The 12,371-nt window shown below is 41.1% G+C and overlaps 1 protein-coding gene across 5 annotated transcripts in view; it reads right to left on the bottom strand.

Annotated features, from left to right (window-relative positions):
• Nucleotides 1-12,371, bottom strand: part of osbpl8 (oxysterol binding protein-like 8) — a 268,722-nt gene that overhangs the window by 123,374 nt on the left and 132,977 nt on the right. For all 5 annotated transcript variants that reach the window (XM_051919551.1, XM_028818197.2, XM_028818239.2 and 2 more), the window contains one exon: nucleotides 2,273-2,410. In XM_051919551.1, coding sequence (XP_051775511.1) covers nucleotides 2,273-2,410 — 138 coding nt within the window. The remainder of the gene's footprint in view (nucleotides 1-2,272; nucleotides 2,411-12,371) is intronic.

Genomic DNA, 12,371 nt, shown 5'->3' with positions numbered 1-12,371 from the left:
TTCATGGTAACTCAGTGGAGAACAAAGTGGCAAGCTTGTGTGTTAAACTTAAGCACCTTAACTTCTGGGGTCTTCTTCCTTACAGATGTCTAAATGAAAATATGCCCAGAAAATTCTATCTTCAGTGAAGATGTTTTTTATTTTGCATGCAGAATGAGAAGTCAAACAGAAATTAATGTGCACTTTATAAATTTCATATACTGCTTTGTAGACTTATTTACAAAATGCATTATTTAAAGTACCTTTTATATCTATAGTAGTTTAAATTGTGTCTTCTTTAAAGTGAAGATGATACTCTCCTGAATCTGGGCATGTCTTTGGCAATTTGAAAGCACTCGATGCAGCTCAGTGACATTCAAATTAAAAAGTGAATCACTGATTTTCACCTGAAAGTAGGCAGCTTTTAAAAGTAAACTTGACCCCTTTCAAAACCATCTTGCCACAACCCTCTTGAGACAGCACCCTGCAACTATGAATCACTAGGACACAATTACAGTTTTGATATAGGTTTATATCTCAGTTCTTGTGCTGTTAACGGCTGCAGTGTTAACAGGCTAATCAGGGCAGACCAGACCTCCCACTCCATAGCAATACATGCTTCTGCTAACACTACATGAAAGTCTTCTTTATCCTTGATGATTTCCCCAACCTTTAATGTCCACCAGCATGTTTTAGGTCTGCCATGACTGTTTTCAGCCCCATTTCTGTACATCTCTGATACCCTAGGTGAGCAGCAAGGTCTTCCAGTAGAACTCTCGAGACCACAAATATTACATTTCTGAACATCAAATTCACCATTCTGGAGAAAGGCTAAATACGCTGATTAGTTGTTAGGCCTCAAACACAAAAGATTTTTCTCACTGTAAGGTACAATTGCTTCAAAGCAACCTTATCATCTTCAAATACAAATAGAAAATGTGTGGTACCCAGCCAGGGCCCTAAGTCTATAACCATATCTGCTAGGTTGTCTACTGTGAAAACTTCAGAAAAGAATGAAAACCACTATCAGTGAAGGAACCTGGTTTCAAATATAGTTCTGCTAATAGGATGAATCTAGCAACAAGTGGCAGGTATTTTTCAACATCCTTCATCAGCGTCCAATCTTTCTCACCAATGAAATGATGATCTGCATTCCAAAAGCAAATTTCTACTGTCAAGGTTTTAATCAGTCAGAACTTGTCTTGCACACATCTACCATCTGAGTTGCATAATACCTGACCACCAAAGTAAACCATGTGGATAATAAAATAATTACAATCCATCAAAATAAGTGTGTAATTTCCCCTTATTAATAAAGTTTATCTAATCCAATCTAATCTAATCTAGAGGAATGCTCCAGCCCATTATGTTGGAAGTCCTAATCTCAGAATATGAGAATAAAGCTTCAGCAAGTGAAAGTGTAGATAAAGCAGAACAGCATTTTTATCATAATGCTCAAAAAATGAGGGAGCTTCACGAGTTGTGGCTTGCCAGTCAGATGCCCAAAGATGTCACTTTAGCATGACTACAACTAATTGTCTGGCAAAAAGTGGCTGTCATGAGAGGCATAAAGCACAAAATAATTTTCCTCCAACAACTCAAAAAATATGGTAATATTTTAATCAAGAGTTACTGAAACTAAGAACTTAAATATACTTTTTATTGTATAATAATAATAATGTTCAATAAAATAAAACACACTAAGAGCAAACTCCATGCTACTATCTAACAACACATATACACACACAGGTAAGAGAAATGGACAGGGAGCAATAGAAAAATCAGAACAAATGATCCTGCTGAACTCCAAACTGCTGTCAATATAGTGCTTAATGCCGGTTTATATTCCTACAGCTTGTCCTTTTGCCCACAAGTAGGCACTGCCTCTGAAAATGGTATTCTGTCTTCCCTGGCAATAAGTCATCCAGCTTGCCTCACTCTGACAAGAAACAAAAACCACTAGGTTCACTGATGGTTATACTGTATATTTCAAACATTAACCAGATTAGAGGTTCTGTTAAAGTGACCTCACAGACTGCTGCATCCTTTATTATTATCAAACTCCATTGTCCTCAACACATTTCCAAGACACTCTACTTAGGCAATGGGGCCCACAATGAAAGGGATCAGTCTGTACTACTTCAATCCTGGAACCCAAATCCATTGTCTAATTTCCAAACAATAAGGGTGCTGCCCTGTATAACACCGGACTCCAATCTTCCAAACTGTACTGTATGTACAGCACTCTGTAGATAACAAAACAACCAAAACCAGATGTGCTCCTATCCCTTACCATGACTGTACGTGACCCCAGGGCTTAACGTTCCAGAGTGTGTTATGTCTTTGGTCTGGGCAAGATGCGCCTCTTTTCCTCCTCGTTGGCTCATCCTTCCTGGTGTCAGAGGCGATGTGTCGTTGATCATCAAGGCAGCTGCAACAAGCAAACAGTGACAGTTAAGAATACACCAATTCTGCACATCACTCAAGCTTTATTATCTACAGTGAAATATTATACTGAAATAAAATGTTCGTTTTACGGCACCTTTCACAGTGCTCAATATCAGAAACCAGTCTGTCAATATTTATTTAAAACAATGTCTATCATAGAAGGAAATAGTACTGCATATTGTTACAAAACAATTTCTAAATCAGTACTTTAAACAGCAGCCATTACCATGTGAAATAATTTGAAGTAGTTTTTAACTGCAGTATAAATAGTGCAGTTATAAATTATATAAATTATGGTTTCCATATATATCATTATAAGGAATGAAGAAATTAGTCAGTCACACCAACAATTCCAAATTATATAGATTCTAATTCATATCAGAAATACACACCCTTCTGTTACATTAGATGTCAAAGCAATTTCATACCCACTGTGATTCTGAATTCCCCAAGGGGACACGCATAACTTTTCTTCCAAACCACACAGCAAAGCCTCTGAGTGTTCAGTATTTTGTGCACCTCAAAATTTTTGGAAGCAATACTATACTAACAAGAATTTAGATGAACAGACGCTAAATTAGAAGGTCATACTTAACTGTATTAGCTTGTGTGTAGTTTACATGCAAGGGATTTCACTTTACTCCCACAAACCAGAAGCGTATATTGACCTGGCATCTCCAAATTGCTTCAATATGAGGGTGGGCTTATACTCCTGCATGCCCTGAGATTGACTAGTGTCTTTCATTGGTTCCTGCTGTTCTTCTGTTAAAAGTAGGATATGTAGGATATGACTTATTGGTAGTTTTGTCAGTTTTTAAAGAGGACTTTTATTTTGGTAATTAAAAGGTCGTATACTACGTCTTGGTATAGAGTATATCCATATAATGTAATACATCTATCCAATGTTACGTTGATTGCACCAGACTATTCTTTTATTGAGGCTCTTGTCTGAAATAAAGTAATTGTCAATTGTATTTGTCACCAGACTCTTTGTCAATTTCTGCAGTGAATGCTGCCCTGCATTGAGATACTTAACTGAAGTACAACAGATTGGTGACGAGGACTGGGATTGTGGAGCAGTGTGAAAATATACAATCTTGTTTTTACAGCTATGGAGGACAGTTCCTTTCTAACTTTGAAGTGAGGGTTGAAAATTTCTTAGTGGCAAATGCTATTGCTGAAGAAAGGAAAAAAGTCAGTGTTTCTGAGTGTGACTGAGAGAAAGAACTTTGCGCTATTAGAAGATGTCACAGTGCTACAAACCACAAAAGAAATTAGTTTAGAACAGCTAACCACCGTGGTATAGGCACATTTTGAATCAAAGCAGAATATAGTTGCTGAACTTTTAAGTTTTTCGCAGAAGAAAATAGTAAGGAATGGAGTCTTTGTCACAATATATAGTGGCTTTAAAGGGACAGGCAAACATTGTCAGTTTGGCACAACTTTAGGAGAACAGTTGAGAGAAAAACTTATCTGTGGGGGGGCTGACAGGGAGCTGCAAGGCCAGTTGCTAAAAGATGCTTATGAAGTTAACCTGAGACAAGACAGTGAAAAATTATGAGTGCACCATTGCCAGCATGAAACAGTTTTTGATAAACTGAAATAAACACGACGTTTAAATGTTGATAGCATTTATTAGAGGCATTCAGCAGCTCACTCTCTCCGTCTCACCGCTTAATACACACTCGCCAAAACTCCCCCACGCTGCTCGCATAACCTCCCTTCTCCCAGAAGCACATACGCTGGGTTAAATAGTGCAGGTGAGATGTGATATATTAACAATCTCCCATATAATTTTTTTACAACAAAAACAAAAGAATAAAGGGGAAACATATGTAACAAAGTCCTTGGTTACCATAGCAGAACAATAAAGGCCACATTAAACACAACAAAACAGTAGTTGCATCCATCCATCCATCCATTGTCTCCCGCTTATCCGAGGTCGGGTCGCGGGGGCAGCAGCTTGAGCAGAGATGCCCAGACTTCCCTCTCCCCGGCCACTTCTTCTAGCTCTTCCGGGAGAATCCCAAGGCGTTCCCAGGCCAGTCGAGAGACATAGTCCCTCCAGCGTGTCCTGGGTCTTCCCCGGGGCCTCCTCCCGGTTGGACGTGCCTGGAACACCTCACCAGGGAGGCGTCCAGGAGGCATCCTGATCAGATGCCCGAGCCACCTCATCTGACTCCTCTCGATGCGGAGGAGCAGCGGCTCTACTCTGAGCCCCTCCCGGATGACTGAGCTTCTCACCCTATCTTTAAGGGAAAGCCCAGACACCCTGCGGAGGAAACTCATTTCAGCCGCTTGTATTCGCGATCTCGTTCTTTCGGTCACTACCCATAGCTCATGACCATAGGTGAGGGTAGGAACATAGATCGACTGGTAAATTGAGAGCTTCGCCTTGCGGCTCAGCTCCTTTTTCACCACGACAGACCGATGCAACGCCCGCATTACTGCGGATGCCGCACCGATCCGCCTGTCGATCTCACGCTCCATTCTTCCCTCACTCGTGAACAAGACCCCGAGATACTTGAACTCCTCCACTTGGGGCAGGATCTCGCTACCAACCCTGAGAGGGCACTCCACCCTTTTCCGGTTGAGGACCATGGTCTCGGATTTGGAGGTGCTGATTCTCATCCCAGCCGCTTCACACTCGGCTGCGAACCGATCCAGAGAGAGCTGAAGATCACGGCCTGATGAAGCAAATAGGACAACATCATCTGCAAAAAGCAGTGACCCAATCCTGAGCCCACCAAACCGGACCCCCTCAACACCCTGGCTGCGCCTAGAAATTCTGTCCATAAAAGTTATGAACAGAATCGGTGACAAAGGGCAGCCCTGGCGGAGTCCAACTCTCACTGGAAACGGGTTCGACTTACTGCTGGCAATGCGGCAACAGTAGTTGCATATACAATTGAAATTGCATAAGACAGTTTTAGATAAGATTTCAATAGCACCATAGCCCTTCGCTGAGTACTTTTAACAACATGAGAGCAGATGCTCCCCTTTTTGTAAGACAATCAGCAAGTTGAGCTTTTGTGTCCGACCAGAGAACCTTCTTTATTTTTTTACTCTGTATGAGCTCCTTTATACTGCTTATTTCCAGTCTAAGTCGTTTCTCAGTGACCTGTTTTGTTGACTTAAGAGCATCAAACAGAGAGTGATTGTCTGTCACACAGACCAAAGGGGGAGCATTCAGATCAGCATTTCCAGTAGTAAGCTCAGAAAAGAGGGTCGCCAGAAAGATAGCATTATCTATTCCATCTGACAGGGCTAGAGTTTCCCCTGCCAGAGTGCTCCTCACCACACGTCTAATTCTCTTAGACTGCCAGAAGAGGGGAGAAAACTTCCCTCTTTCTCCCATGAGACCAATTAATATACCCCCTTGTGTACCCCCATCAGGAAGATTTCCTAGGGAGGCATCACTGAAAACTGTCAGATTCAGAGCATCATTGTTTCCCAAATGCTGAAACCTGAGAGTGACCTTTTCAGATTTAAGCTTTCTAATGACCTTATTTATCTCATGAATTGACTGAACTGTGGCATCTTTTATATTTGACCCCAATCTGCTTACATCAAACATGATGTCTGGTCTGGTTTGTTTTGCAACCCACAATATCTGTCCAATTTTTGACCTAAGTTGCTCTTTTTCAGTCTCATTAACAGAGGCATCCCTCTGAAGGGCACGCGCTGCTTGTAGGGGAATTGGCTGTAAGTTTTCAATGTAACTATGTTGATGAACATGAATTTCACCATTAAAAGTAACAAAGTCCATTCCCACATAGCAGAAATTTTCATGTTCCTCACGCCCCACCTGAAATGCAGACTTAAGCGTAGGAATCACATCTTTCGAGAAGTTTTGTGAGCCTGCCCAAAGAAAATCATCAACATGACATGCAAGTACTCCAGTAACCTTACACTGCTCATCCAACCAGTAGAATACTGCTGGATCTACTTTGGACATTTTACCACCTGTACTCAACATGATTTCTTTCACCTTATTGTACCAATACAGTGATGCATCAGCAAGGCCGTAAACACACTTGTTGAGTTTCCATAGAGTATTTTTCTTTTCTGCTTCAGCAGGAGGCCGGATATGGATTTCTCTGGACAACTGCATGCCCTGTAGGAAAGCAGATTTGATGTCCATGGAATGGACGTACCATTTGTTTTGACAGATTACTGCTAACAATAGTCTAAGAGACTCAGATGCACAAGTTGGAGAATCTTTCTGCAGCTCGTGAATATTAAACTCTTCAAATCCTCTAGCTACGAGTCGTGCCTTGGGCACAATGCCATTTGGAGTTTCTTTGAGACTACAGACCCATCTAGTAGAGACACACTTTTGACCTACATCGTCAACTTCTTCAAAAACATTGTTTTTGTACCAATTCAAGATTTCATCCCGCTTAGCCACATCAAATGAAATGTCTTTTGTTATAAGCACATCACTCTCCCTAACAGGTGATTCAATGTTAAGATTATCAATACATGATAAATCTACTGACTCCTTTTGCCCATCACTGCCATCAGGTTCAATATGTTGCAAATTATACCAGCTTTTGTATTTTCCAGAAGCTTTGCCTGCTCTACCTAAAACCCTTGCTTTCTGTAGACCACCACCATCCTGCTTCATAAAGGTCACAGTTTGTCCCTTCTTAATCTTTACACCAGTGGGAGAGGCAGGGTTATCACAAACAATGTGATCTGTTTCCATTTGTGTCATACTAGTATGAATCACTTCTCCTGTATTTACCTCCCTGTCGCCGATTGTTTCCTGTTCGCTGTCTGTATTTTCTTCACTATCTGAGCTTACTGCTACCTTGCTTAAACTGTTTTTTCCTTTTTTGTTTTGCCTGTTGTCTTTCACAGTCTGCTCATCCTTAGATTCCTGATCCTGCGTGTTTATCTTACAGAGTCTGGATTGATGCACTCTTACAAGAATCCCCCCATGTCTTATAAACACCACAGCTCCATCCTGACCAATAACTACCCCTGGTCCCTTCCACTCTGGACAGTCCCCTCTTTTGTAATATACCTTGTCTCCAGTCACATACATTTCATCAGTGGGCCTGAGCTGCTTACGTATTGCCCTTCTTATCCGCTCAGAAGACTCAGCTTCTGTGAATGCTTTCCTGGAAGCATGTAAGGCAGAAATATGTTCTCCCACTCTAGCACTCATAGTAGTGCCTTCTAAAGCAGGTGGTTTATCGACTATCAAAGAAGGAAGATTAGGATTTCGTCCAAACACCAACTGATACGGACTGTAGCCATGAACGTTTAACATACTGTTCTTAGCCATGAGGGCCCAATCAAGGGCAGTGTGCCAGTCACATCCATTCTCTCGTTTGACCTTCAGGATGATTTCAGTCAGTGTCTGATTGTGTCTCTCGAGTAGTCCGTTGCTCCAGGGACTGTATCCTGCTGTTGTTCTTGTCTCGATGTTAAAGTTCTCAGCCATGTCTCTGATCTCTTCACTATTGAATTCACCTCCATTGTCGCTGTACAGCCTCTGAGGGGCACCATGAACACTAATCCAAGTGTGAATGAAGGAGTTTACAATTTCAGATGACTTCTTTGTAGTCACAATGTTTCCAGCGCTGAACCGTGTAAAGTGATCAATTATGTGAAGATACCACACACCTGGCTCTAACTCATGTAGATCCACCGCCACAGTCTCGTTATACTCTGAAGCTAAAGGTAACCCCACAGCAGGCTTTGGCTTTGTCCTTTTGTACTTCTTGCATATTTCACAGTCATTTACTATTTGTTGTAGAATAGTACAGCATTCTTTGTCCTTATTTCCTGAACTGTGAATAAGTCTCTGTAGTCTGTCTGCTGATGCATGACCAAACTGCTTATGGAGCTTCAGAAGAACTCTGTGTTTCTCATCTGTAGACATATTTTCTGTCACTGTAAGGACCTCCTCTTCACTTTGAGGTTTTTTAGCTTCTTTGTCTCTGATGTCTACACAGTAATGTCCAGAACTAGTAAATTCAAGAGGAATGGATTGTTTGAACATCACTGCACTGTCTTTTTTCATGTCCAGAATGGTTCCTGCCTTCTTCAGTGACGTTTTACTTAGCAGAAGTGGAATGTCAACCTTGACAACTTCGGTTTCAATGTTGCATTTTGTCAGTCCTATTTTAGCTGGCAGTTTCACATTTCTTGTGGAATACACCAGACTCCCATCGCCAAACCGAAATGGTCTGCAACTTGGAGTTTCTGTTTGCATCAGTTGGTTCACTTGTTCTTGAGTGAGGCTGTCAATATAGTTTTCTAGCCATTTTTCCCCACACACAATACGAGTACAAGCCGTGTCAATAATCGCCGATCCCAATGATTCAGTCATAAATATCTCAGCATCTGACATGGAGCCCTTTATGCACAATGTGATATTACACTCTTCTACATGTGCATCTTCAGTTATTCGCACTTGTTCAGTTTTCTTATGCGGGCAGTCTTTAGCCCAATGAAATGTACACTGGCAAATAGCACATCTGGATCTCTTACCAAACTTATCCAGTGGATTAGTCCCCTGTAATGGCTGCTTTTGTAGTCCACTTTGCGACATCACGTTCCGTTTTCCTCTGCCTTGCGGTCTTTGTTCTGTGAAAAACGCAGATTCCTGGTTCACTTGTATTCCATTAAATGATCCTATAGTTTTCCTTCCAAAAATCCTCTTGAGAGCCGACTTCATGGAGGAGAACTTTAAATCTGTACAGGCCGTCAGAGCTAGCTGTCTGCTTTTTTCATCGAGGCAAGCCGTATCCAAAAGCTTAAAAGCCAACACAGCATCAGGAAGCGTCATATTATACTTTTTCATTCGGTTATAACGCTGTTCAAAGTTAATTATGTAGTCCGCCATGGAAACTGAACTGCTCTTCGTTATGCCATCAAAATAAGAATACGCTTCATATGCGCAATCCTTTTCCTCTTTTAGAAACACAGCGTCAAGCTTCGCCATTAACGTCGTCATACCGCTATCACTATCTAAATCTTCCGCAGGTATTTCCATCGCGGTTCCACGGGCTCTCCCTTCAAGCCCCAAAGCAACAGCAAGTGCTTGTTTCTTTCTGTCAAGGTCGGTAACTCGCGTCCAGACATTGATTTCATTTTTCCAGCACTCGTACGGTCTGGCTTCATCAAACTTCGGCGGGACTTTATAACTAGCTGCCATCCTTATCAACCATCCTCTGCTACCATGGTAAACTGAAATAAACACGACGTTTAATTGTTGATAACATTTATTAGAGGCATTCAGCAGCTCACTCTCTCCGTCTCACCGCTTAATACACACCCGTCAAAACTCCCCCACGCTGCTCGCATAACCTCCCTTCTCCCAGAAGCACATACGCTGGGTTAAATAGTGCAGGTGAGATGTGATATATTAACAGTTTTAACTGGTAAAGCCATTTAGTACAGGCAGCTAGGTTGCCAAATGAACAATGAAGGATAAGTTCTTCTGTTTGAGGACTGACCATAAGCTGGCTCAAGGGCTTTAAGTGTAATGAATGTGGAAAAGTGGGACATTTGGCTAGAGCTTGTCGAAGCATACCAGTTGATGAATGAGTGGCGTCCTGTCCAAATCTTCGTGGATGGAGTTTGGATGGTGTGAGAAAGAAGGTCTACCAGACTTTCTGGGGGAGGAGCCAGAGGACATGATAGAGTTCCATGGGATGAATAACATGGCCACAATCAGTATGAACAGTACACCTGGGGCTAATAATTAATGCTTTTCCCAGGACGTGTGGAAACGTTATGTGGGGAACTTAGTTACTTCAAAGGGTACTCCTGGCACATTTCTTCAGAGGAAGCAGCACATTACTGAATGCTCTGAAAAGGGATATAAAAGACTGGTGCAGGAACTGTAATTGATGGACAGCGAGTATGTAAAAACTTTCAACAGATTGTCATAGGGTAACAGCCTAAGAGTTAACATACAAATTGATACAGGTGCTGTCATGCCTGCAACTTCGAAGAAACTAGTATTTTATGGATGTTGTGTTGACAACTTATTACATCAGAAAATCAAATAGTTTTGGGTAAGCTACTTGTAAATGTACAAAATAAGAGGAAACCAGTTCATTCTCCCCCACTGGTTGTAAAAGGGGTTGGAGGTGCTATAATAGGGTGAAACTAGCTTCCTCATACATTATAAGGATAACAAGTTTTGCTATATTTCAAGTAACTGATCAAAGTGGGGTATTGCAGCAAAAATTTGGTTGTGGTTTTGATGGAGAAATGGGGTATGTAAAAGGTATTCAGGCCAAACTATATGTATCTGAAAGGGCTATCCAAGATTTTGTAATGCAAGACCTGTGTCCTATGCAATTAGAGATGCAGTGGATAAACAGTTGGACCTGTTAGTACAACAAGGAGTACTGACCCCACTACCCCAGTATCGTATGCAGAATGGGCAACTCCAATTGTAAGTATCCTGAAGTCAGATGGGAGAATACATATTTGTGAGGACAGTAATATCACCATTAACCCTTGGTTAATTGGAGATTCCTTCCTACCCCATTCCCCGTTCTCAAGATTTGTTTGCAATACTTGCTAATGGTAAACAGTTTAGTAAAACTGATTTAGCACAAAAATATCAGCAAGTTGAACCAGATAAGGAAAGCAAGGCATATTTAAATATTAATGCACAGAAGTGACTTTTCCAGGTAATCAAATTACCCTATAGAGCAGACAGCCCCCCTGCCATTTTCCAGCACATAATGGACACAGTTTTCAGTTTTATAACATTTGAACAGAGTGATCTACTACTAGGATGACATTTTGGTTACTTGACAAGACCTGGAGGAGCACTTAAAAGAATCTGGAAGCTATGCTGAATGCACTAAGGCAATATGGGTTTAAGGTTAATTCAAAAAAGCACTCATTCTTTCAGAGTCTAGTAAAGTATTTAGGGTACCTAATTAATAGTGAAGGAATAAGGCCTATGAAAGAAAAAACTGAGGCAATTGAAAGGGCTCCCACACCCCAGAATGAATCAGAACTAAGGTCATGCCTAGCTCTAGTGAATTATTATGGAAAATCTATTCCCAAACTTTCTACACCAGATGGGACAAAAATGGGTGTGATCAGACCGGGTGCATTCAGCTTTTGTGAAAACATTACTGGTTCATTTTTGAACCGAGCTTGTCTGTGTCCTTAGCCTAAATGGTTCACCCTAAGGTGTAGGATCTGTTGTTGCACACCAGTATATACTATAGATGGCACAGAAGGGGTCATTGCATATGCTTCTCATATACTCAGTAAGGCCAAAACTATTTGCAGATCAAAAAGGAGGCACTTGCTATTGTTTTCGGGCTATTAAAATTTAATGAATATCTGTATGGCAGAAAATTTGAGTCAGTCACTGACTACAAGCCCTTAGTCAAAATTTCTGATACAAAAAGAATTCCCACTTTAGCTGCTGCGAGATTACAAAGATGGGCATTAATTTTCCAATCTTATCAATAAGAGATTCAATTTAAAAATCTGCCAAGCATGGGAATGAGGATGCATTATCAAGTTTACCATTAAAAGAGACTAGTCCATATTCAAGCTTAGAATACAAAGTGTCTTTCTTAGAGGTTCTTCCAGTTTCTGCATCAGATATTGATCAAGTGACAGCTAGAGATTCAGTGTTGAAGAAGGTAAAATTCTATACACTGAGTGGGAGGCCAGAGTATCTAAGTGATGATAAATTGAAGCCTTATTTTCAGAGTAGAATAGAATTCACAGTAGAGAATAATTGTGTACATTGGGGGCTGAGAATGGTAATTCCAGCATAGTTGCATAGTACCCTACAGGACAGGTTACAATGGGAACACTCAGGAATAGTAAAAATGAAAGAGATAGACTGGAGTCATTTTTGGTGACTAGGATTGGACAAGCAGATAGAGAAGATGGTGGCTGTGTGCAGACCTCATCAAGAAAATAGGAATCAGCCAGAA

The sequence above is a fragment of the Erpetoichthys calabaricus genome, chromosome 1, assembly GCF_900747795.2.
Source record: "Erpetoichthys calabaricus chromosome 1, fErpCal1.3, whole genome shotgun sequence".
Taxonomy (NCBI): domain Eukaryota; kingdom Metazoa; phylum Chordata; class Cladistia; order Polypteriformes; family Polypteridae; genus Erpetoichthys; species Erpetoichthys calabaricus.
Note: the sequence above shows the minus strand (reverse complement) of the source record. Positions and strands in the feature narration are given on the sequence as shown.